This window comes from Osmerus mordax, chromosome 23 (assembly GCF_038355195.1).
Source record: "Osmerus mordax isolate fOsmMor3 chromosome 23, fOsmMor3.pri, whole genome shotgun sequence".
In the NCBI taxonomy this organism is placed as follows: Eukaryota; Metazoa; Chordata; class Actinopteri; order Osmeriformes; family Osmeridae; genus Osmerus; species Osmerus mordax.
This window is the reverse complement of record NC_090072.1, coordinates 9,058,305-9,085,829: the sequence shown is the minus strand read 5'-3', so window position 1 is coordinate 9,085,829 and position 27,525 is coordinate 9,058,305. Positions and strand designations below refer to the sequence as shown.

At 43.5% G+C, this 27,525-nt stretch overlaps 1 protein-coding gene across 1 annotated transcript in view; it reads left to right on the top strand.

The window, feature by feature from the left end:
- Positions 1-27,525, top strand: part of nrxn2b (neurexin 2b) — a 437,850-nt gene that overhangs the window by 134,875 nt on the left and 275,450 nt on the right. Inside the window, exon 6 of the mRNA XM_067261168.1 lies at positions 25,389-25,690. Within this exon, the coding sequence (XP_067117269.1) occupies positions 25,389-25,690 (302 nt within the window). The remainder of the gene's footprint in view (positions 1-25,388; positions 25,691-27,525) is intronic.

Sequence of the window (27,525 nt, the reverse complement as noted above, 5' to 3'; positions counted from 1 at the left end):
GTCAGGGTTAATAGATGTTCGTGATCAGGAGAAAGTACTGGGTAAACGTCCTTTGTCATGACTACAAGGAGAGCGCCAACTATGATCTCTCTAGTCTGAGTGGTCATGTGTTGGGAGCTGTGAATCTCTTCCTCTGAGACTGTTGTAACGTCATTACTGCCTGACTGTCACTATCTATGTTTACATTCCTGTGCCCTATAAAAGATGGTCCTCCGGCTTTCGGAGCTGAGAGAGACCTGGTTGAGACCTAAGCTTGGTGTTGTGTTGTCATTTATGGTCAGAAGACTGGTTTTCTCTCCCAATCTGCAGATTGATAAATACGTATTAAAATCCAGAACTCAACTGAACTTAGTCACTCCGTTTATGAAGAGACGGACAAACACTTTCTTCGTCAATTTGCAGTAGGTAGACGTTAAGATGTACATGTCCTAATGATTTATTTTCCTACCTATGGCCATTGGATTTTGTTTCTTGAAGATCCTTAGGAATATTTTAAATACTTAGTTGAGTTAGTGCTAAACAGCTGGAAACCAGCTGCTCAAGTAAAACCCTTGAAATCAACTGTTGAATTATGCGTATGTACAAAATAGTGTAACATCCAGTTATGATTATTACTGGGTTTTAATAAGTGCAAGTGAAATATATTTTTGGGTTGAGGTCAGAAGTTGTCTTGTGCAGGTTGGATCATGTGACATCATTACCAGACTATGACATGGAAGGTAAAGGAAGGATCACTGTATTGTTTCTCTTCTGCTAAGACTGCCATACCTGCCTTGATGCCTGGAACTTTCTATGTCCAAGCATTTCTTAAAGATAAATGTTTAAGGCATTTCTGCTTTGTTGAGAGATAGCTCCAGTTATAGAGGCACAGGGAATGTAAGGAAGAGAGAGAGGAAAAGAACACACATGAAATGGCTAGGTCAGAATCGAACACGGGTCCCTGCGTTAAGGCCTAATCTACTGTTCATGTTACGTGCCCAGGGAGCCACCAATGCACCCCTGCCTGAGCGTTTCTACTGCTTGTTCAACGCAAGGGCAACCAGAGGGAGCAAACCACCTTCCATCACTCCTAAAAGCCACATAGACCTTGTCTCTCATATTGTAAGGACAGAGAGTAGGCAAAACTGCACGTAAAAGCATAGGAGGGCAGAGTTGGAGAGGGGATGTTGAAGGGGGGACGTCAGAATGAGAGATGTCTTGAAGGAGCGCATGTGCGCACCGGCATATGTGTGTGTGTGTGTCGGTGTATGGAATGCGTCTGAACTGAATGCACATGTGTGAGAAGACCAGGGCCAACTAAGCCACGGGTGCCTGTGCAAAGCTCAAGAGTGTGCTATGAGATTTTGTGTCGTCATTATTTACGGCGTCAATTGCCGCCGCGGAGGTCAGAGCGCGCCGCCTTTGAAATGTAATTATGTGGCGATTGGGGAAGTGTAGGTGCACCGCTGGCGTGGCGGCGGCGATTTATGGCCATGTTAGGCTAATGGATGCCACCTTAGCGCAGAGGAGAGGGGGATGGATGTGGAGGATGAAGGTAGTTTAAGGTAAAAAAAAAAGAAAGAAAAAATGTAAAGCTGAGTGGTAGACAATTTGCCTGCCAATCAAAAGATCTCCTTTTCAAATCCTCCCCAGTACATTGCTTTGTATGAACCTGTCTGCTAGGTGAATACATTAGTCTAACTGCAGGATCATGGGATATGAAGCTCGACTGGTGCTCTACAATGTCCAATTATGTTACCAGTTCCACAGAATAGAGAATGTGGAGGATCAGATTGTACAGTTGATAACAAGAGTAGTTGAATGCAAAGGTTTCTGTTCAAAAGTAACCCCTTTTTCCCATATGCATTTTCAGTTATGAAGTCTTACATGTGCATTTTCAGTTATAAAGGTAATTATTAAGCCTGGCATGGCATTGTAGCTTTCAAACAATAAACACACACAATAAACACACAGTCCCTCACACTCCATCTTTGTCCACCTCAAGAATATTCTTGTATATTCTTGAATATTCAATATCCCTTCAAGGTCACTCACAGTTTATTGCATAAAAACACTATACAGTTATGTATCCATTTCGTCCAGAAAGGAAGGGAGTGGATCTTGGTGGCTGATATTGTTTCTGTAGACCTAATTATCTCCAAACTCAGATTATGATTAGTTCATTTGGGTAATCTGGCCGAGGAGTCCCCATCCAGTGTTGAGGGGAGAGATATAGGGAGATAAATTGGTAATGCCATGTAATGACTATCTATAACTGCCTGCTTGGTTCTGACCAGACAAATATGCATGCAGTCGCCCCATTGCCTTTCCCTTCCATTGTGACAGGGCCCAGGAAGGGAAAATAATTTTTCCATTTACTTTTTAATCATTTTCTCAATTTCCTCCATCCATGCCGAAAGTAATTTAATCTTAGGACCACTTTAAAGCGAAACATATTTTTGTCTCGTCACTAACTCATAGAGATAGATACAGACACACACACACAAACCCACACACGTACACGCACACACTCATACAAAAACATACAACTTTACTCTCCTCAACCTTTTCCGTATAGGACCTCACGTAATATTGTGAAAATGTACTTGAAAACTTCTGGTCCAGTGGAATATGTTGACTCATTTCCAATCTCAGAAGGCTATCAATAACATACATCATTTATGGTAAACTCACTACTGTAAAGTCTGTACCTGTCTCAAATGTTTCAGTCTACAAATGTTTGACAATGGTAATTGCATTACACAGATCAAGTCATCAATTTGATGTATTCAAACATTTTATGATTGATATTATTATAACTGAGACCATAGAGAAAGGTGCGAGAATTGCGTTTCCCAGTGAGTGCAAGATAATAGGTCAACTGATGCATTGAAATACATATCTTTGTAGTTACATTCCGCTCTAGATAAGAGCGTCTGCTAAAATGACTAAATGTACATTCATTAGAAGAAAGTATAAAAAAATCCGGAAATATTTTCAGTCACAAAAAATAAATACTACTTCTACGGTTACTTATTGGTTGTTGTGTCTTAATGACAACACTTTTATATATTTCCATTACTGTACAGTATGTAATAAACCATGTATTATTGTATATTGTAGGGGTGTAGAGTAAACAGAAGTTACGGTTCGGCATTTACCGCGGTTTTGGGGTCACGGCTTGATATGAGTTGGTACAACAGGCAAAATAAGCAAATCCCAAATGCCACATTTCCTTTCATTTTACTTCAATGTCAGAGTCTAAATTTTATGTCAATCTATTCACAAAATTCGCACCTACATGACTGTGAAATTTGTTGCTGTACAGGTGGTCCGATACAACAGTGCTGTTGAGGTTTGTGCAGTAAGAAAAGAGACTGGATCAGATAGCTAACAAGTTTGAATATGTGTTCTTCGTCTGATTGCATGCACAGAACCGTGACGTCAGTACCCGGAATTTGCGGTATGAAAACATGTAGCCTACAGTGACACCCATTGTGGATGGAATATCCACAATGAACAAAATTAATCCTCCTCTAATACCAGCAATGTTTTAGTAAAAAAAAGGCTCCCCTAAAAGACCTGCACTATTGAGCTGCATTGCTCACCTAGGCCAGGAAAGTCAGCAATGGTGTGTGGAATACATTTTATGGCTTTTCGCCGATAGCCATGGGCCAAGTTACCATGAACAAAACAGGCCAGATGCATTGAACAGATTTACTCAAGCCCAAGACGCAACTCAACAGATCAGACACCACACACCACACAGATCAGACGGTGAGATGGTAGTAGTATTTCCTCAGTGGTGGGCAAGGTGGGGCACAGGAAGGAAGGGAACCAGAGCAACGGTCACATGTATGGGTGTACACCTCGGTACCAACGGACTTCTACCCTCATAACATAGAAATGTGTATTCGAACCCTAAAGCTGTCCTTAACAATCACCTTTGAGAAGTTTGCGAGTGACCATAGTTTTTTTGTTTACCTTAGTCTGAATTTTCACCTGCAACACTCGTACAAATCCGGGTGTTATATAAAATGCAATAACAGAAGATGAGTAAGGCCCCTGTAATTTCCTGAATACATACAGTATATCTAATGTAACAGACCTCCAGTGGCAGAAATTCTTTTGCAGACAAATAATAAAGCTGTGTATGAAGGGATGTGGGCTCTCACCCATAAATATTTAAAGACTGTGGATTATTACAGGGTTGAGGTTTATAGAAACCTTGGTTCCGAGATTAGAGTGTCTATGTGTGTGTAATTGTACTGTATTTGTGTGTGTGTGTGTGTGTGTGTATGTTGTGTCTGTGGGGGGTAGTGTATATTGTCAATGAACATTTTATGATTGCCACTTCTTCACAAGGAAGAGCCAGATGATTACACCTTGGTTCTGTTTGTAGGAGGGACGGTTTGTTTTGATGTGTGTTTTTTCATTGGTTTATTTGACGTGTTGTTGTGATAAGGGCTCTGCACCCGATTCCAATCTTGTCAAAACAGTGACCTGAACGGACGGTTTCTGACTGAGGGTGTATCTCTGTTTGACACAACGCAGACTGGCATGAGTGTGCTCACACTGTCAATTTTCCTCTGAGCTTCTGAAACTAAATAAGTTTCCAAATGTTAGCATTGAACTTGAAAGACCGTCAGAATCAACGGAAGTAGCAGTGAAGGAAACTGGGTTTACAGTAGAATCATTCAAGCACAACCAAGCGTCATATAGAAAACTGAGAGAGAGCTAGACAAATCTTCAGCAATGTCAATATGATGCATGGCAGATTAACATGATTAGGTTAAGTCACAGTGTAGAGGATGAAAAAGTATTTGTATTAGTCAGAAGAGAAACATATGTAATATCCAAACATATATAGGATCTGGAAGTTATAGACCTTGGAATGACTTTGACATTTGTATTCCTTGAATGTACCTGTGCTTTTTGAAAATTAAGCTTAAGCACTTAAAACTCTAATATTTTGGTAAATCATGTGTGCATGTATACGTGCACGCGTGTGTGCGTGAATGTGTGTACGTCTGAGGATGGCTACCACCAATGATTTACAACCTCTAGGTGACTCGACAGGGGGAAAACAAGCAAGCACCGATTCTAAACATCACAGTGCAGGACATTAATTTAATGTTCTTCAGTGTAGAGAGAGATAGTGAGAACCAATCAGAGTGCAAAGAGAACAGAGAGAGAGAAAAAAGCTATCAAAATGCTAATTTAGGCTAAGGGACTTTCAGGGAATTCCTACAAGTCCACCTCATCTCCCCCTTCAGATGCTGCTCTCAACCAGACCTCTGACCCAAAACCTGTTCCCTGTTCACTCACCCTCGGCCTTCGCTTTCCCGCCGCTTCTATTTGCCAAGGGATGAGGAAAAATGACTCTGACATTAGCTATCGATCGCCCATTAATGTATTGGGGCTTCTGTGCTGCCTAGACGCATTGATTTCTATTTTCTTTGTCACACTAGAACAGGAAAGAAGGTGAGTCCTTCTCAGGTTTGAAAAATGGATGAGGGGATCCTGTGTCCAAACAAATACCAGCTCATATCTTGGTGTCCCCAACCGTCTACCACAGCCTTGCAGGCAGAACAAGCATGCTGTATGTTGTGAAATGCTGGTGGCAGGGGAAATAAAATGACTCTCCAACTAACCTTGAACGTAACCAATTGTTTCAGATTGTCTCAAAAACTGTTTTGCAGATAATAGTTTGAGAGAGACATAGAGAAAATAAACTTGCTTTTCCACTGTATGGTACTGGCTCGACTCGACTCTAATTGTTTTACCAGGTAGGCTACTTCATGTTTTACTGTAGATAATAACCCTCCAATGTAGCTGGTTGTTATAGTGACCAGGCATGCGATTATAACACCAAATGTAGAATGTCTTTCAAATTTGAAGAAGACCCATGGCCATCGATGCTCAAATACTTGTTGTGTAATAAACAATGACATCAAATTATTAGCTAACTACCAAGCTGACACCGTGTTAGGCATTTTTTTGCCATAGCAAATTTAAAAAGTCTGATTAAGAAGTTAGCTAATGTTACATTGCTAGTCTTACTATTATTAGCTAACCACATGAATGAAACAGCTAGTTCTAACTAGCTATATGCTACAGTAGTACTGCTGGACATTCCCTTGAAAAACGTCAGCAGACAAAACAGCCTTTCAACAGTTCCATTTTCGGTCTTTGTTGTGATATCAAGATGGCTAGGCTAGTTAGCAAGGTTGATTAGCGTAGGCATTCTCTAACCATAATCAAACAGTAATTCTCTTTGACTAATCAATAGTCTGCAGTGTTTTCACGTCACCTTTTGGTATCACCTGAGCTTGCTTGGAACCACAACTGAGGTGCATTGCAGTGTAGCTGCTGTAACCACACCAAGAGAGTAACCTGCCTCTGAGCTGTCTTCTGACAGTTGAGTAAGACTACGTCTTCAAGGAGCTCTTCCTCTTTGAAAAACAATACCGGCGTCTTCTTCTCCTAGACAGAGAGGGCTTGCCAAGCAGTCCCTAGCAGGTGAGGAGACAAGCCACGCGAACATTCTGCAGACGTGCCCTGCCATTACCAAGATGGCACCTACACTTAACTCTCAAAATAGGTGTGTGGAGTAGAAGGGGCAAGGAATATCTGTTCTTATGAGAATATGAGCTGTCTCCATTGAAGACCTCAGACACCTCTTCTCTAAAAAACACACTTTTTACCGTTCCCCATTGGGAGCATCTGCAATGGGCCATGAGAAGGGCTTTGTGTGATGTTGCTAGGATAGACATCTGGACAAGGTAATGGCTGGCATGTGATTACTCAGAAAAAAACGTGTTGGAGCTTCAGAGATGTTCTTTTCTTCAGATTTTGACCGGTGCTGACGTTTTTGGGAAAATGAGTGGCGGGCTAGTGCCCTCTTATATTGGATACCTGGTGGATACATTTTAAGCTTCAGTTGAAAGTTGCCACGGCATGGTCTTAAACCACCAGGAGTAGAGCTCGAATATGGGGTGGAGCTCCATGATATAGAACCAGGCACTATAGGTACAAGATTTTTTTGATGAAAAACAAAAAAAGGCAATTTAAAGTCAAAATAAGATGTTATCATGCAGTGGAAAAGCACTGTTAGTAACCACATGTTTTTCAACCCATTAAAGTTAGTAATAGGCCTGCTTATTGAAAGGCCAAGTTCAATAAGTGTATAATAATTATGCAAAGTAGTAGCATTGCAGACATTAGCGCTGTGAACTCCCACCAAAACTAAGTGGGGCCATGGCGCTAACACACAGTCACTTTATCACCTAACAGAGTCATCTACCACCAACCAGAAGTATTTATCAAAGTAAGGGATTTTTTTTTGCACCCACAAAGCTACTCTGCATAAGGCCACATTTATTTTCTGTGGTTTCTTGCCTGGTGTAACAACCATCTGATGTACTGATTATAACTTTTGCTCAATGAGTGGGCCTCTTGCACAACACATACAAACTCCCTGAGAGTTTATTTTCTATAATCTATAATATAAAGGGAGTCAGTTGGCTGAGCGGTGAGGGAGTCGGGCTAGTAATCCAAAGGTTGCCAGTTCGATTCCCGGTCACGCAAACTGACGTTGTGTCCTTGGGCAAGGCACTTCACCCTACTTGCCTCGGGGGAATGTCCCTGTACTTACTGTAAGTCGCTCTGGATAAGAGCGTCTGCTAAATGACTAAATGTAAATGTAATAATCCCAGTGATGATAACTACAAATAACCCCAAATTAGGGAGGTACAAGTACAGGATAGCCTGTAATTACATAAGTAATAGGATTACTTATGTAATTTCACTATGCTGACAATGAACACTTTTGCTGCTGAAGGTAAAAAAATTCAGAAATATAATGAAGATGAAGACATTCCTTTGTTGATTTCTTGGTTTTGTGTTTGTAAGACTTGAAGTAACAATTCTGAAATATCTGCCTTGACTTCTGACCGAACTGTTGTATAAACCTCATCCCAAGGGATAATCTCTCTCCAACATTTTTATAATTTATTAACTTAGCCTCATCACAAATCTCCTTTCACAAGCTCCTGACGACGTCCACGGCATGAAAACTGAAGACATGCTATCATAGACACCTCTTTTGGGGCCGTGAGGCCAGTATAATATTGATAAAGGTCAGCGTTTAAACAGTGCACTCCCATACTCATACAGTGTAGCTTAAAGATAAGCTATTTCCTTCCACTTGCAAATATTCACAGCTTGTTTAACTGTAATTTAGCTTTTGATTCCATTCATATCTGAGAGGAGTTTGATATCCCAGGGTTATTATATTAATAACATTGGTCTTATCGCTCTTGCCCTCCGAGACCCCTATTTCTATATCGCAAATTTGATTATAATTCTGTTTAATCATTGCAATATATGGTGGATAAAATGCAACAATACAAACACAGAAAAGCCATGGGATATATTAAATAGTTATTTTACTTGGTTATTTGAGTTATTTTACTCTGAAGATAGGACCACAAATTGATCATTGCTGCTACTCATTATGAATTGTTATTATTATGGAAATAATACACTATAGTATTGAACGACAAATCATGCATCAATGGGCAAGAGAATCACACACGTGTCTGTGGACGGTATCAAAGCCTCACTTCCACTAATGAGGCATCGGAGACAGGGTACCTTTATTTTCACACCCTGAGATGCTTCTTTGTTTTGTTTTACCTTTATTTTTCTGTCCCTGAAAGCCATTTTGAAAGGTGTTTGTTGTTTATTTTGAATGATATTTGGGCCTGCTGTATGCATATGTGTGTGTGTTCTGGGGTTGGGGTGGTGGGGGGAGGGGAAGGGGGGGGGTGGATTTGACCTTGTGGGGACGTTTTTGCCGGCCCCACAAGGTCAAATGGTATTTCTAGGGGGTTATAATTACTGTTAGGGGGAGAATTACTTGAAGAGTTAAGGCTAGGGTTAAGGTTTAGACATTACACAATTTTGAATGGCAGTGAAGTGTCTGTCCTCACTAGGATCGTAAAATCAACAAGTGTGTGTGTATGTGTGTGTTTGTACTGGGGCTCAGATATACATGTTTCTTTCTTCATATGAGGAAACAGCACTACATGTGCCCTGAGGCCAGATGTGACATTGTGTGTAGGATGAACTAGAAAGTGCTTACTCCAAAAGTATTTTGTAGGTTTTTGTGTGTGATCCTGTGTGTGTGTGTGTGTGTGTACGTGCGTGTGCTTATGTGGTACCTATCTCTCCCCTACTGTAACTTAGCCTCCAGCCAATGTGTCACCCCAATTAGTAAGGAATGAGTATACCACTGAGTTTGGAAGAACCAAAGAGAGAAAAGAGAGAGCAGCGACAGAGAGGGTAAAGAGAGAGAGAGAGAAAAATCAGACACAGAGCACAGACACAGAGTATTATTGTAGTGTACATGTAATATTTGTACAGTATTTTATTATAGTTTTTTTTATACATGTCCTCATATATTTCACTTCTTTCTTTTTGTATTTCTTTTATTATGCAAGTGTCTCATCGTTCATGTATCTGATATGACTCGGACAAAACAGCGCTCACCAATTCATGCCAATAAAGCAATTTTTAATTGAAAATTTAATTGAATTAGGAGAGTAGAGACAAAGAGAGAGACCGACAGAGAGACCGAGAGAGAGACAGATATTGCAGAGATAGAGACAGAGACAGCAGTGAACTTATTCCACCCTCTCCTGCTCCAGATAGATCAACATCTAATTTGCAGCAGAAAATTCAACACATCAGCTCCTAGACAAGACAGGATCCACACTGAACCTCATTCTGACCCAAATACTGTTCAACCTAAACACACACAGACATACTTGTACTGACACACACACACCCAAGTCTATTGTTTACATATGGAATGCCAGAATAAAGTTCAGTAGAAAAATACTCCAAGCTCTCCAAAATATAGATGTACTGTATGCTTTTCCCACACATAAACACAGACACATGTACACACGTCATCTGCACCAGGTGATTACAATGAGAGTGAAATGGAAGATGACAGAACAAGTCGAAGCTTGATTAATTCTTCTAGTTGGTAAGGCAATTACAGCGCATACCAAAGATAGTCTGTCACACTATCAACCTAAGTGTGCCCTGACATTCCCATGGTAGATCCTTCCAAAAACACACACACATACATGCAAACAAAAGCACCCTCGCACACACACGCCAGCTCCATCTGCGGTGCCTTCACACACGCAGAGCACATTCATCTTTTGCTTTACCCTCATGGTGATCCTTCATTTCAAAGCCAAATGCCACATGCACTGCACCTTTAAGTGCAGGGTCATGTTAATTTATCTGTACCCGTAGGTAGATTTTGTGCACCCCAGCATTCACTTCTTTGCCTCATGCTATCTCGAGTAAACCTTTCATTGCTTCAACCTTTCATTGTGGTTTTATTCCCACAAATATTTGCTTCTGAGATGAGAGAATAACTGTCAGTTGCTGATAGACTGGTCTACCCATTGCAAGCAATATGTCTGTATGTATGTGTCCTGCTGGCATGCGTTCATAGGTGTGTGTAGGTGCGTATGTGTGTCAAGTCTGTATGATGTATCAAATCCTGTCCCTCCGATTTAATACCACCCTAAGTTTAAGAGCAGAAATGTCAGAACTAGCTGTAGGTGTGAGGTAGGGATAAACAACCAAACTAATGGTGTTTGATCTGTAAAAAATAAAAGTTCCAGATTGCCGTAATTATGCAGGGAATCTGGGAGACGCAGAGAACACTTATGTGTTGTTTACAACAGATCACAGCTCTAAATATAGATGCAACCATGACCATCTCAGGGGCTTTCAAAGGGATTGATGAAGAGGACTATTTTAATGACACGCCATTGATTTTAAACTATCCTGAGGTGATTATGGAGGCAGAGGAATTTTGAATGGACATAGAAGCTTCAGCAATATCTGATACAGTGGTCCGGTCTTGATTTTTAAGCATGCATGCATTGTAGTCATCATGTAATAAAACTAAGCGTTTAGTTAGGTCACGCAATCAACTAGAAAAAAAAGAAATGCCATAGAAAGAGGTACTATAGGTTTTGACCTGGCCTTTGTGTGGTGGTGCCTTGGGAGGGGAGGTGTATGAGAAGTCAGCAGAAGAAAAGAGATAATTCTGAGTAATAATGCCAAAAAAACATCTGTCTTGTCCCTTCCCTTTTCCCTGTGTCCCCTCATCTCTGTGTGCCCTCGAATCACTGTCTCCCCCACTCCCTCCCTTTCTCAGTCTTACACTCTTGCTCATTATTTAAGAACTGGTCACAACTTGTTTAGCCGCCTTCTGTGTCAGTAATACAGCCTGTATTTTACAGGATTTTGTGTATTACGTTTAAATATAACAGTATATATGAATTGAAATGCTTTCCCATACATTTAACATTTCCAAGAGTAAACATTTAGTCATTTTTTACATTTAGTCATTTAATTTATCAGTCAGTCAGTAAACAGTGACTGATAATAACTACTTAGCAATGCGTCGATAGAAAGACAGTGTTCCTCCCTTCTCTGTTAAGGAAAAGGATAGATAGGCAGGCAGGCAACAATGCACAGAGAACAAATAACAAGGGAAAACAAGGCAAAGGAAGAGAGACAGAGATGATACGTGCAGCAGAAAGAGGGGTGGGGGTGATGCCTGTGTGCTGAGTCAGCCAGGAAATGGCAAATCAAATGGTTCTTGTCACAGCCAGCCACTGCTCTGCACAGCTGTTGGAGGGAGAGACCGACAGAACCAGAAAGAGTGTGGCCTTGAGAGAATGAGAGAAACAGAGGCAGACAGAGGCAGAAAAAGAGATGAGATGAAGGCAGACAACAAAGCATGTAGATAGAGAAGTAGGGGAATATTCCAAATGTGCATTATACATATTTGTTATATTCCTAAGTATCACTGTAATATTCTTATTGGCGTCCTGCTCATTTGAATCTAACCAGATGTAATTCTACATGAAGAGGCAAAGAAAGAGTGTGTGTCTCTGTATGTGTACACACATGTATGTGCATGTGTGTGTGTTGAGAGGAAAAACAGAGAGATGGAATACTGCAGAGTTACAGTATGTTTAATCCTCACATTTCTGCCTCTTAAGGCGTCTTCAAATTTGGCATCAAAGCAGTTATAAATCAATGCTACAATTGTTAAGTTTAATGATGTGTTTAGGTTGAATGTACATGTACTTGCATGTGTCCTTTGAGAACATTGTTCAATAACAGGGAGGAAAAACTGTCCACTGTGTGATGGCATTCCACAGCAATAACAAAACAACTGTTATTTCAATATTCCTTATTATAATTTGTTGGGCTTGTTGGAATGGCTCCTTCAAGTGATAAACGTAAAGATAGAGGTAGAGAGAGACGGGGGAGTCTGTATTTGGTGTGAAGCGGATAGTTGGAGAGGGGGGAACAATTTTCTTCTTGAAATATTGATGCTAAGGGCACACTAGTGATGGAGATTTACATGGAGACAAAGATGGGGACGGGAAAGATGTGTTTGGAAGGGGGGGGGGTGCTCAGTACTAAAACATTTATGACGGGAGTTTGCTCTGGGAACTTCAAAAGGGGAAAAGGAGAGAGATGAGTGGAGGTTGGGATGTCAATTTTGTAACTAATAAGTGATAGGAGCAGACGAGGGCTGTTCGATTGGGTGTGTAGGGACCCTGACTCTCCCTGAGTTTCCAGACCAGAGGCAGCTACGCCTGTCATAGTATGAGCAAGACATCTTTCTTAATAATATAACCATGTATTTCTCTGTCTCCCCTGTCTGTCTCTAACCCCTGGTGTTACAGAGATGTGACACCACCAAAACGTTGTCAAAGACAGTCCTCCACCCCTAAAGTCTTCCCTCATTCCCTAACTTCCCTCCCATCTCTTCGGGGAGCAACCACAGGAGGCTTCCATGCATTAGCATCCGGGCTAATATGCTAAGATGACCCAGTGAAGTACCGCTGTGCCCAGCGCTCTCACTTCCCCTCCCGGTTGTTTGCCGCTAGTCGTTTACTCGTCAACGAGAGCGAGTGCTGTGGAGAATCCCCCAGTGGGTCTCCTTTTTATGAGAATCCCAGTGTCCCTTTGTCATCTGCTAGTTTTTTGACGGAACATAATGGAGCTCTGAAGTTACGATGCTGACGTTAACAAGCAGTCTGGGTGGATACTGGGCTCTTAAAATAATCCCCAAAGAAGCTAACACTACAGTAGCAAACACTTCGAAAGTCTGAGAGTGAGGCTAAGATGCTAAAGATAGCAAACACGGCTGCAAGGTTCTAAAGCTGCAGTGCTAATGTTGACATGCATGTCGAACCGATGGGAGAGGAAAAAGAGGAACATGTGTATAAAGTGAAAAAGCAGAGAGCTTTCTTAAACCTGCTCATGGCACATACAATCTCGGCAGCGTTTTAAACCTTTGAGTTTGCAATGGATGTTTTATTTTCGACACAGCAGATGGACTTGTCTCAACATGCCCTTGGGTGGATGTGGCATCTTACTCTCCATCTTTCTGTTGTTATTAGGTAAACTAAACCTTGGGGAAATATGTCAGAGAACTGCTGTATAAAGCGTTATGACAATACAAGACATGTGGGGAACCCATGTGTATAGAACTGTATCACCTGGAATTAAAACTGCATGGGATTCAAGTTTTGCTGTGACTGTATTATATCAGAAATGTATTTCAGTGGGTCTTTTTCTGCTATAGTTGATGTGAATGATGTCCCCCCCCCCCTCTCTCTCTCTCTCTCTCTCTCTCTCTCTCTCTCTCTCTCTCTCTCTCTCTCTCTCTCTCTCTCTCTCTCTCTGTCTCTATCCATCTCTCTCTCTCACTCTGTCTTTCACACACACACCATTACACATACAAACCCAAATTGAGTCACTACCCACACTGCAGCTCCATGGAGTGAATGTGTGTGAAGGTGTGTTTGGATGTGTGTTCAGAAATGTGTGTGTGTACGTGTCTAAGTGTACAGACAGTGAGTGGGGGGAATAGGGCCTATTTCTAATTAGCAGCCCTTCCGAGGATATGTCTTGTTAAAGCCACAAGCAGATGTTGACCGACAGTGCAAATAAAATGGAGGTGTGAGAACACAGAGGACAGAAAGTGTGTGTGTGTGTGCGTGCACTGCATTCGTGTGTGCTCATTTGCACATGTTCGTGTGTGTTTGAGTTGTGTGAGGACACATTTATTTGAGTTAATAAAACAGGGTTACAGGATGCCCATGGGCACATGCACCAGAGGGCTGGAAAAAAAGAACACAGAAAGGAAAGGTGTGTGTTTGTATGCGAGTGGGAAGGGACTGTGTGTGTGTTTGTATGCTAGAGGAAAGTGACTGTGTGTGTGTGTGGGAGAGAGAGAGAGAGCGACAGAGAGAGAGAGAGAGAGAGAGAGAGAGAGAGAGAGAGGGGGGGGAGATAGAGAGTTTTAATTAGAAGGTGATGTCTGGCTGTGTGGCGTCTCTGTATGACGAGACGCTCCCTGTGTTGGTCATGCCTGCTGGGGGACAGAGAGAGTCAAAGTCACTTTCAAGCTCAACCAAGTTGATGGCTCCCTTACAGGGAGGGTGATAGAGGTGCAACAGTGTTTTGGTTTTGAACTGTGTTTGGGAAGATGAACTGTGATGATGAGGGGGATGTTGACCTATCTCCGCACCACACGCGCACTCGAACCATGATGTCATATCCGTCTTGTCTGGATAAACAGATTGTGCAGTGAGGAGTGAAATTGAAACACAGGCCTTGTTATTAAACAGACAGCGTATCGCCTGTGCACTTTTTACATTGTCAGTATTTACAGTTGTTTCCTATCACTTAACACTACTAATTTGCTGGATTTGAGAGAGGTGTGTGTGTCTGGATGTGTGTGTCTTTAAACTATACAATGTACTGTATCCTTGAGAGCCTTGTGATGAATGTGCGTTAAACTGTAAGCTCTCAGATAATACGGTTTAGTCACACAGTTTGTTCCAGTTGTGATTGTTAACAAGTGCAACACTGTAGAAGGAACAGTAAAAATCATATTGAGCAGTTATTGATTGAATATGTGAGACGGATTGAATAAAAGATGAGAGAGAAAGTGTGTGTGTTTGTGAGAGAGAGAGAGAGCGAGAGAGCGAGAGAGAGAGTGAAAGACAGAGTGAAAGAGAGAGACCCACCGTAGATGCCGCAAGTCAGACACAATTCTAAAATGTTTTTTAAAATCTCCTGAGTGGTCTTGAGATGCATGTTAGACATCGACGATTCCTCCAGTTGAAAAGGTTAGCATTTAGCTAAAGGCTTTCCAATACCTCAACAGAGAGAAAACACAACGTGAATTCCCTACACTTGCTTGTTTTCCTGTCTGTTTACACTTATGGCCTTCAAATCGATACTTTCAAATTCACCTCCAAATGTCAGCAGCAGTATTGATTAGGTGACATAAAGAGGTGAGTCACTCGGGACGAAAGAGAGTTTTACATTTGACACATTCTCTGTAGGGATACTGTCATATTTTCCAAACCATACCATTTACTAAAACATTTTCATCCCTGTCTATGTATGGTATACTGGATAGCGGATGAGAGGGTGGAAGATGACATTGTGAGTTTCTCACCTTATCTTCCTGTCTGGGTTACCATTTTACCAGCCCCTTTGTGGGCAGTTAGACACAACCCAGATACCAAGAAGTCAGGAGGTCAACCCTCCCAGCAGCAAAACCTTCTCATTAGAAAACGTCTACAGCAAGCGTGACACCTTGTTAGCAGTTAGCATCCTAATATCGCAGAGCCCTCATATGTCTTGCTATCTGCAGAGTCGACCTCATATATCTTTTTTTTCTGACATTACTCAATCAATTCTACCCTTTTCACTTCCATGTAATGCCAGGCTGTGCTCCATCTTTGATGAATACAGAGTGAGTCACTACTGGGGAAATTAGAATGAGGGAAGATACTTGGACCTTGATATGGAGCAGAGATTAGAGCCTACATAAGTCCTTAGTGCATATCATAGAGGGAGATGCAGCCAATGTCAACTTTGAAAATGTATTCAGGAAACATGTTAAACCTGAATGGTAGAATGTGTGAAAACAATAATAGTGACAGTTTGGGACCTTTTTGGGGTTCTATGTGTGATCCCTGATCTAACAGTAGTGAGGCTTTTGTTTAAAGCCAGGCCTGACCTAGAACTGGTGTTCTTGTTGTGTGTCTCTTTTTATCTTAACCCCGAAGTCACCCTACACAGGCTGCACTCTATCACACTCACACACACATACACATACACACACACACACACACACACACACACACACACACACACACACAAAGAAAGACCAATACGCTCACAAACTGACACAATTCCCTGCCGGCTATGACATTAACATATTAAGTAAAAGCAATTTACGTAGGATGATTCTTCAGGCAGTTTGCCAGGGATTCAATACAATTAAAACAACCCACGTAAAACAATGTCAGGCACCCTTCCAAACAAAGGCCATGTTTTTGTTTTTTTTCTCTCTCTCCATGTGCTTTTATCGACAGTAATTCAAGATGAACTGTGTGGAAAAAATGCATTTCATTAGAGACGATTTATGTATCTCTCCCAGCAGTTGGTCTGGATTTCAAATGCAATTAAAAGTATTTTTTTCCGTCTAAGGAGTGATTGTATGAAAGCAAATAGACTCATTGTCACTTCTACAATGCAACTGCAGGCTTCGGCACGGCCTCTTTTGTGTCGGAGTCCTATTGTAAATCTTATTCATGACTGTGTGTGTGCACGCGTGCGTATTCCTCTTCCCACTTTTGTCCCATTGTTGTAATTGACTAAATCAGAAGAAAATGCGCAGTCCTGAAGATCTGTGCAACTGTCATTGCGATCTCCGTGCATGTCCTACACATTTCATGCATTTAGTCATGATGGGGAAGATTATAGCAAAAACCAATAGCCGGTTATCTTCCTGTCACTGGACTCTTTGGTTTAACGTATGCCTAGCAGTTGCAGGACTTTGTCATGTATTGTAGAAGTGGTAAAATCTTCATGTGGCATAAATGCTCTGTGCCAACTAATCCACCAACCTTGGCTTAAGACCAGGGGACTTAAGGATGAGCACCACCCAACCCTATCCACTCACGCTGAATTCCTACCTTCATCCCATCCCTACTCAACTCATGATGTTACCCTAAGCCTCCCCTGAACCTGAGATCTTCTAGTGGAAAAATAACACTTCCGTTTAGTTCATTTCACAAGTTCAGTAATCACACCATCGATTGAATTGATTTTATTATTATTATTATTATTATTTTCTTTTTTTATTGAAGCAGGGTTGGTAGCAGAGCCAAGCCCGATGGTGGAGGAGGCTGGTAGCAGAGCCGGGCCTGATGCAGTGTGGTAGAGGCTGGTAGCAGAGCCAAGCCTAATGCAGTGTGGTAGAGGCTGGTAGCAGAGCCAAGCCTGTGTAGTGTGGTAGAGGCTGGTAGCAGAGCCAAGCCTAATGCAGTGTGGTAGAGGCTGGTAGCAGAGCCAAGCCTGTGTAGTGTGGTAGAGGCTGGTAGCAGAGCCAAGCCTAATGCAGTGTGGTAGAGGCTGGTAGCAGAGCCAAGCCTGAGGCTGTGGTAGCAGAGCCCAGCCTGTTGCTGATGGTGGAGGCCGGTAGCAGAGCCGAGCCTGGGGTCCTGGGAGGAGGCGCTTGTGATTAGGGGAGGCGCAGAATGGTGATGGAGGTGATGTGAACGGTGCATGCATAGTTACCAGGCATGGACTCGGGGTGTGGCAGAGTCCTTATGGGTCAGGGCCGAGCAGCAGCTCAAGCATATCCCCGGGGAGCCTGGATAGGTGACAGAGAGAAGCAGAGAAGGGGGAAGGGCGGGAGGGTGACAATAACATGCTAGCACAAGGACCAGCGGAACAGAAGACACTTTATACAGACCTCGTAATTGAAAACGAGGAGTTTGGTCGCATTCCTCCGTGCTTTCACTGTGCTGATGTGTGTTAGTTGATTGGAGTGGAGTCTTGGTGCGCCATCTTCCTCCCGAACTTTAGTTAGTTAATCTGACTCCATTTACTGTAGAATATGTCCTGTTTGCAACAAACAGGACATATTCTTGTCACTTTGTCACAGACAGTTACAATGTCTTTGACAACGCTTTATGTAAATGTAGAAATATACGAAGCGAGTTCCAGTGGACAAACCCACAGTAACACTGAACCACACATAGTCGCTAATGCACTTCTGTCCCAGAGTGCATATACCTATCTTTAGTCAGTCTTGAGTGACAAGTACTTTGTGCCCTGTGTCACACTTCGAGAGCCAACAGGCCACAGCTGCGATAATAGTCACCTGTCACACACCCACGGTGGGGGAAAAGAGAAAAAACGAGGGCGGGGGAAAAGGAAGGAGGCAGAGGAGAGCAGCAGGAAGCTAGGAGCGAGGAGTCACGATGCCAATGAAGTGATGCTCGCCGCTGGGTTCGAAGAAACACTCCGTCTCCCAGGCAACAGGCAATTAAAGCGTCCTTTGACTAAGTAAGTACGTCTCGTTAATCCTTTCCCGCCATCAAATTACCTTGAGGAAAGGAGACAGTAAGGGCGTGAGAATGAGGCAACAGCGATGAGGTCTAAAGCGATTCTCCAAAGACAACACTTGTGGAAATGCCAACCGACACTTGGGGAGTGAAGAGAGTGGGGTTTGGAGCATAAAGACCAGTGGAAGGTAGGACGATGCAGACAACAGCCACTGACTTAGTGTAGAAAGCTACTTGGTAAAGGTCAAACTAAAGCTCCCCTCTACACAACAAGGTCAGAGCAGGGCAGCTGCACTGCTAGAGTCACGTCTTACATTGTCAAGTGAAATGTCAGTATATTCAGGCTCTAGTTAAAATATCAGCCTCACCTATCAAAGCCAACATTAGTATGCTAATAGTGTTTGATATTTCTTTTGTTGCCGAACTGCTAAATCCTGTATTTTTCACCTTTTTATTCAACTTCTCCGCTGCTTATACACAACCTAAAGCGGTTGGCAATCCAACAAACTTAGCATTCAAATTGTCCTGAACAGTGTATTCTTTAATGAGTGACCCGTGTTCCCGGGTCACTTGTTAAAGATGCGCTGCATCTAGAGTGTTTCAGGCAAAATGGCCCTTGAAAGCACGTTCACGACTCATCTTTGCCACAGGGTACAGGAAGCTTTATGGACACTTTTTAGACTCTTTACGTAATGATGTCAAATGGAGAGTACTGTGGTCAACGTGTGATTTTGTGTAGCGGGGCAGATATGCCACTTTCAAGAATCGGGTCACCTTTGATATAATTCAATGAGTTATTGTTCATAGTATTACTTTGTTTCCTATCATTGTTTTGATATAAGCTGGTTTTAAATGAAATCCACTATGGAAACTACAGTTGATTTGGAGACCGTTTAATTAATGATAATTAGTGGCAACATTTTGCACATTTCCCTTTGGAAACTGTCTGCTTTTAAGGTCGAAGTACTCTTGCTTTATTCTAATCATGGTCTTAGTGTCAAAATCAACACCTGTATCTACTTACCTTAAATAGAATACTTTTCAAATCTCTGTTCTTCATTCTTATTTAGCCCAGACCAAACTGAATACCACAGGAGGAATGTACACAATACAATACATCAACCTACAATTCTTAACTGCAGATAGCACATTCACTAAGGGTGAGCTAGCTGTCGATAGCTAACAAAAGAAAGCACTGAGCTGCGTTGGCTTGCATTCACCGCCAGGTCAATGAGCTTTCACGGGAAAGCTAAGAGCAAAGGGGCCAGAGGTACAAAGACGACTCGACATCTGCAAATGAGGTGGGTAGACAGCAAATTATACCCTTCATTATGGCGAGCGCAATCAGTCCACGGATCAATATACAGTAATCATCAGTTCTGCTGAAAGGGGAGGCAGAACTGGCGGCTGAGAGGCAAGACATTGTTCTCTCTGCTTTTTGTCGAAAGGGCCCAGATGCCGTCGATTCAGAGACATGGAGACCTAATCTGTGAATTAGCTAACGTTGCGCCTCAGGCTAGGTCAGCTTTGGGGAGAATCAATAGCTCTGTATAAGAGATGAACACCGTAGTAATTACACTGTAGTCAATAATACTGAGATGGGAAGGTCAAAGTTCAAACTTGGTGCTACCGTCGAAATAGACTTATTCTTTAAAACCCCAGTGCAAACTTCTATATGTATACTTAATGTAGCGTGTAGTGAATTATTGATTTGTACTGTATATGAAGTATTGTAAGAGATGTGTTCAGCATTTTTTAAGGGAAATATGTTGAAATGTGTTTTCCTTTAGTCACACTTTGTAAAGTGAGGAAGTCATTTTGTCTTAGCGGAAAGAAAGTTATTGGCTTGCCTGAGCTCAGAACACAGTTTAGAATTCAGTTTCTTCCGGGGCTTTTTTGGTAAGGACAGCTGACATTTTAGATTTATATCTGAGGGAAAGAAAAATCCATGTGGAGTGGAACAGGGAGGCAGGAGATCTGAACAACACATATCAATCATGTTGTCTTATCATCTTTTTCTTTCTATCCCTGCTGACAAGAACCCCAAACACACACAAACTCACAACCACACAAACACACACACAGTTAATGCACTCACAGAAACAAGCAGAAACACACGTAAACATACACCCCCCCTCACCCCCACCCCCCCCACACACAGACACACTCAGTCATTTCAAAATCTGTCTTCATCCTTCTCTCTTTTCCCTATTGCCCCCCACCCCTTCTCCCCCCTCTCCCTACCTCCCTCGCTTTCACTCCTCCGGGCTACAACTCTCCGTTTTGACCTCCCCTCATGCCTCACTCGAACGCCTTATGTGTGTCTGTCTGGGTAGGTTCTTTGTCACTGCCCCGCCTCAGAGCGGGCATACAAACAGCGGTTACCCTGGCTTTGCTGCAGGGCTACCATCGGACACTAACCATCTCTGAGCCCTTGCACCCCTCCTTGAATCATGACTAGGCTTCGAAGCATTAACATACGACCTACCTTCCCATTGGCCACTTGGCAAATAAGGTGCCTTTTTTTCTTGGGGGCCAGAGGGTAGTCTTGCTGTGGTGGACATGGCTCTCTAGAGACAATGATTGAGACATCACTGTGGATAGGATATAAGAGTGAGCTGATGTCGACTCCAGTGAGGAGGACTGGGAAAGTGTGCATTCACGCACGCAAGTGCTCTTGCACACCCACACCCACACACACTCACACACTTTTTGGTGAAACGTCGGTGCACCCCCTCCCCCCCCCCCAGTGTGTGTGTTTACGGAAGTAACCAATGAAAGAGCAGAGCAGAATAGTGGAAGGAGGCGGGGTGTGACTCCTGGCACGGCACCTCAGTAGCCCCTGCTGTGTGTGATGACTCAAATAAACACACACACGAGCGCACATACAAACAACCACACATATTCATGCACACATACCTACATACTGCACATACACATAGAGTGCATGCATTCGTGTTCACGCACGCACACACACACACACACACAACACACGCACGCGCACGCACCCACATACACACACACAGTGTTCTGGACGATATCCATCCTGCTTTTTCTTTCAATTTCACAAAAAAGGCTCAACCTAATTAATACGACTGTATATATAAACCAATCGGCCAAGAAGCAGTATGCTAAGGTCCATTATGCGTTGACTAATGTTCCACACAAGTTTGTGATGGAGGAAGTCGTATCTTATTAAATCCTGCCTCTCCACACTTCCACAATCCAATTTAATGACCCGTGCTACACTGCACTCATATTGTTGTAATAACAGTCACTTTTAAGCATTCCCTCTAAAAAGGGACAGAAAACTGCAAACCCGATCGCCTGTGCCGATAGCGTTTCAGTTTGAGACACACATTTTATTCATGTTGTGCATCATGTGTTGCTCATGCATCTTTCTGACTTCCAACTCAGCTCCCTCACTCCCTGACAGACCCTGGTGGCTGTCCTGTGAGTTGTAACCGCATACTGCTGAATTGACATGTGTCACACACCCTGAGTGGATTCGTTTACATATTTGGATGGAGTTCAGATCCATGACATGAGGTGTCCCTGACATCTAGGGTTTCCCCCCTAGGGACACTGACAGTCCTTGGCCACAGTGGCCTGGAAGTTCCAACGGTCAGCTCGATCTTTGTGTCTGTGTGTGTGCGCGTGTGGTCGTACAGGTTCATACAGTATGCGTGCGAGTTTGTGTGTGTGTGGCGGTGCGGTGCGTGTTCGTCGATGTGTGTGTCGGTGTGTGTGTGATATCCCCCATTGGGGAAACTCTATCTGAGCTATTGAGCGTGTTGACCTCCCTGGTGAGCGACATGCCTGGTCCTTCCTGTCTGGGAGCGGCATGGGTGTGGAGAGGGGATGCACGGCCAATGATCCCACATGGGTTGGAATTCCATCCCGCAGCACATGCTAACCAACCACCAGTCCACAGCCCTGAGAGAGACGCCCTTACAGGGACAAGGACAAGCTTTCATACTGTAGAATTAGGGACCTAGGCTCTAGGACATGCAGGGTTGGAAGGATGCTTTTGACGAACAAAGAATAGCACAAAGTCTTCTTGCTCATTTCTTCAATTGCCGAAAGTGAAGTCGTTCTCAGCTTTTCTTGCCAAGCTGCCATTTGCATTCCATTAAGAGTTTTCAAGATTACACTAGTACATCCAGAGTATTTGCCTCTTTTCGCCTTGCCTTTCTATAGAGAGTGAACGACCCATAAGCTCTCTGGTAAAATGAAAAGGGATCTGAGCGGGGTTGGTGAGAAGAGAGAAAATTAGAGAGAAAGAGAGGGAGAGAGACAGGCGGACAGAAGGACAGGACGAAAAGAATACATCTTTATGTTCGTTTTTCGTTTGAAAGGGGAGGCTGGAGTGGTTCTCGCTGTACTTGTGGCAAAGAGGGCTTTTTTAGGACTCTGTAGTGTGGCAGAGGGATCACTGGCTTATTAGAGCATACATGTGGATAGAGAAGAGGGCTTACTTGTATTTTAGGAGAAAGCCCTTTTGAGAGAAGTCCAGAGAATCAAAGAAGAGACGTCATGAAAGGAGAGAGGGAGAGAGAGAGAGAGAGAGAGAGAGAGAGAGAGAGAGAGAGAGAGAGAGAGAGAGAGAGAGAGAGAGAGAGAGAGAGAGAGAGAGAGAGAGAGAGAGGGAGGCAGATAGAGAGGCCAAGAGGGTGGAGGAAAGAGAGGGCGAGAGAGTGACAAACAAAACAGCAAACAGAAAATAAACGTTGTCTTCCTTTTTTAGTTCAGGTGCCAGGTTCTATTCTGAAATGTGTCAGATGGAATGTTTATTTCCCTTTACGTCATAGTTCTTGGTATTTTTGCTCCAACACAATCTGGCTGATGGACGATTTTTATGAAGATACTTTTTGCCGTGACATTAGTCTAACGCAATGACAGGGTCAGAGATAGCATAGCTCCCTGTCAGCAACTGGTGCATTGTGGGAAAATGTCCCTCCCCTGTCATTTCCTGTCACTCGTAACGCTTAGTCAGTGTCGAGTCGTTGTTGTTTTTTTCCCGTTTGTTCTTGCAGCCGTCACTTCATAAACATAACGTAAACAAAAAAGCTGAAGAAGGTTATTGAGTTCTGCTGTGTCTTTCCTATCCGTGCGATCCATTCTAATCTCTTTGACAGTGGACTCGTAGAAGCAATCACAAGCTGCTTGTTGCTTACACTTAACAACCTCAACAGTTTTATTTTGTACTTTTTCCCGTCAAACTCAATACATAATTGAAAACGCTGCCGCAGTCCATTTACCACGCTTTTGTTCTAAACAACATCAGCAACACTAACGCCCCAAGGAGACTATTTTCATCAGATTGTTTTCCCTATCTCTCTATCTATCTATCTATCTCTCTCTCTCTCTCTCTCTCTCTCTCTCTCTCTCTCTCTCTCTCTCTCTCTCTCTCTATCGCTCAGTCCCTGCTCCCAGTCCCTGCTCCCCTTGCCACAATGACACTCTATATCCAAAACAAGATTAATCTGGTATCTAACTCACCAACCCAACCATCAACTACCATCTAACTACCTACTGTATAGCTACCTATTGTAAAAACACAGGTTTTAAGAGTTAGTGGTATACATTATTATTTAAAAAGTGTAAGAAGTCACAGTATGGGGGAGGGGTGTGGGGTCAGTGTATGCTGTAAAGTAACAGCAAAGGTTGTTATGTTCCCGAAGCCAGATATCAATATCGATATCCACTTACCCTTGGAAAGTTTTAGGTATTTCTATCTAGTTATTTGGTAGAAAATATAACCTGAATGTAGGGTTGTCAAAATATGGACTGAAGTGCTGTACAGTATCAATAAATCTGAGCTTAATAAGAGATCTAACTTGTAACAATGTCTAGCATTCCAAGAATGTTAAGAAGGAGAAGACATGCTAATTGCACCAAACTCCTTTCAACCTTGCTGCTAAACGTACAGATGTGACGAACAGCACATTACTGTGTTGGTATAAATACATTTACATTTAGTCATTTAGCAGACGCTCTTATCCAGAGCGACTTACAGGGACATTCCCCCGAGGCAAGTAGGGTGAAGTGCCTTGCCCAAGGACACAACGTCAATTGGCACGGCCGGGAATCAAACTGGCAACCTTCTGATTACTAGCCCGACTCCCTCACCACTCAGCCATCTGACTCCCCTGACTCCCAAATACAGTGTAACACATGCCTTTGTCTACCTCATCCTACCAACTCTGAGCTTGGATTACAGCTAACTTTCTAATCAGGTGCTCCGAGTCTGACTCAGCCTAGCCTAGCCATCCTAGCCTCCCAAGGGAAATGTCAGCAGAGGGTTGGAGTGATTTGCAGTAATAGAACTTTGGGATAAACTGGATTAGATGATCCCCCTCTCCTAGGAGGGCTCCCCCTGATTCAGTGCTAAACCTCATTACCTGGGCTAGATCCTTCCACCGAAATCCTCAGGGACTGTCGGAAATTACCACCAGGAAGATGGTGTCGCCACCCGTCACACCTTATGTCAAGGGGGAAGGAGTTGACACATAACACCCACTTACGTTGTGGTCACGGAGTTAGGTGAACAGAGGTGTAATGGTCTAAATTGCATCGGGGTCTATAGGATTATTATGGGATGGCTGGAGACAGGAAGTCTCACTTTGTCTCCAGACGTGCGATAGTGGGGTCTAGGCCAGAGTTTGACAGATGTCCATTGTGCTGGTTGACATGTTTTATTCTTGATGTGTGTAAGCTTGACATGCTGAGAGGAGGATGTGGGGTAGGCAGAATGACAGGAGAGCACGGTTTGTATGTGAACATTGTGCTGACATTTCTCTCATTTCTTTTTTCCCCATCTGTTTTCCGCATTCTCTCTCTCTCTCTCTTTCTCTCCGTCTTTTGTCTTTCTCCATTTTTCCCTCCTCCCTCCCTCACCGCCAACAGGAAAGGAGGAGTCTGTGGCCACCTTCAAGGGGAACGAGTTCTTCTGCTACGACCTGTCGCTGACGCCCATCCAGAGCAGCACGGACGAGATCACGCTCTCGTTCCGCACGCTCCAGAGGAACGGCCTGATGCTGCACACGGGGAAGTCGGCCGACTACGTCAACCTGTCGCTGAAGAGCGGCGCCGTGTGGCTGGTCATCAACCTGGGCTCCGGCGCCTTTGAGGCGCTGGTGGAGCCCGTCAACGGCAAGTTCAACGACAACGCCTGGCATGATGTCCGCGTCACCCGCAACCTGCGCCAGGTAAACACACATAACCTCCTCCTCCTCGGCTGGTTTAACGAAGCCAGAACGAAGCCAGGCATAGGCCGGCAATGTTTAATGCTTGCTTTGTCCATTTCTCTCTCTCTCTCTCTCTCTCTCTCTCTCTCTCTCTCTCTCTCTCTCTCTCTCTCTCTCCCCCTCCCTCCCTCCCTCCCTCCCTCCCTCCCTCCCTCCCTCCCTCCCTCCCTCCCTCCCTCCCTCCCTCCCTCTCTCTCTCTCTCTCTCTCTCTCTCTCTCTCTCTCCCTCCCTCTCTCTCTCTCTCTCTCTCTCTCTCTCTCTCTCTCTCTCTCTCTCTCCCTCCCTCCCTCCCTCCCTCCCTCTCTCTCTCTCTCTCTCTCTCTCTCTATCCATCTCTTCCCTTTCCTCCATTCACCTCTTCCCCCCCCCTCCACTTTCTTTCTCTGTGACTTCATCAGTTGATCTCTAGAACAACTACCTCTGCTTCCTTCCTTCCTTTCTCCTGTCGCTTGATGCCCAGCTAACATCCAAGATTTTTCTTTCCAGGTCAGACGTGACCCTAGGAGCAGAATCCTTTTTTGTCCTTTTGTTTCATCTCCTTCCTGAAAACAACCAAAGATCCATGTCAACTAAAGCAGGGGTTCCAAAACTTTTCAGCCCACGAACCCTAAAATAATGGTGCCAGTGACTCGCGACCCCCGCATCCACGGAGTTGGTTTACGTATACGTGGGAGTAAAAATAGGCCCTGGACTTTGATCCAGACCAGCCCACCAGAACCGGCCCCCGTATATGCCACCGCAGCTAACATGCTAATGCATCCACATTCTGTGTTTGATGTGATGCTAGTTCGGGAGCTCGATAGTTAATGCGAGTTAACCATGCAAGTTAACCATCTTACCTCCCAAGGGGGGGGTCAGATGGTTCCCTACTTTGGGAACCACTGAACTAGAGGGTACATGGGTTGGGTGGTTGGGGGGCACATCAACTGATAGAAGGTTGAAATACTCATTCATCCTACACATTTAGGGATGTCTTATTTTGGATCTCTAACAAAGTCTTCCCAGTCGTTGCCTGATGAAGCTGAAGCTGTGATCTTTTGGACATTTGCATGGAAGGGATGTCTGTGGTCCTATGCAATGATGCGGGCTATTTCAACTGACCTGGGCATTTTAACCCTGTTTTAATACCAGGAGATCTGTGCAAACTTGTAATCATAGACAATAGGAATCAAAGGGGGGCGAGAGACACACACACACATACACGTACACGTACACACACATTGAGCAGCACAGGCAGAAAGGCTCAATACTGGGTCATCAATTGGACATTGCGGATAGTGTTTGTGAGATGCAATCAATTTCACTTACCATTGCCTTGCTTACTTCTCCTAGTGTTTTGGTAATTGTAATTGGAATGAATGGCTTGTCAGCCTTAATACTAGCCATTGTAATAGCCCCGTGTAACAACAAGCCCTTATGTGAATGCATTAACACAAAGAAGAGCACCAAGTTATTCTTGTCTATTGCTGAATAAACATTTACACAAAGAGTCCTTCTTGGATAAGAATCAGACAGTCTCAAACTCCCTGTACTTTTAATGACTAAGGAATTCTGCAACCAAAGAAGTTTTGAAAGAGAGAGGTAGAGAGAGAGAGAGAGAGAGAGAGAGAGAGAGAGAGAGAGAGAGAGAGAGAGAGAGAGAGAGAGAGAGAGAGAGAGAAGGAGAGAGACGGGGGAGGGAAAGAGACAGAGTAAGAGGAAAAAATTGACTTTTAATGCATTTTATGCAACTATACATTTTGTACACACAAACATAGTCATGCAGACGTACATGGTCAGGGTCAAATATGTTGAC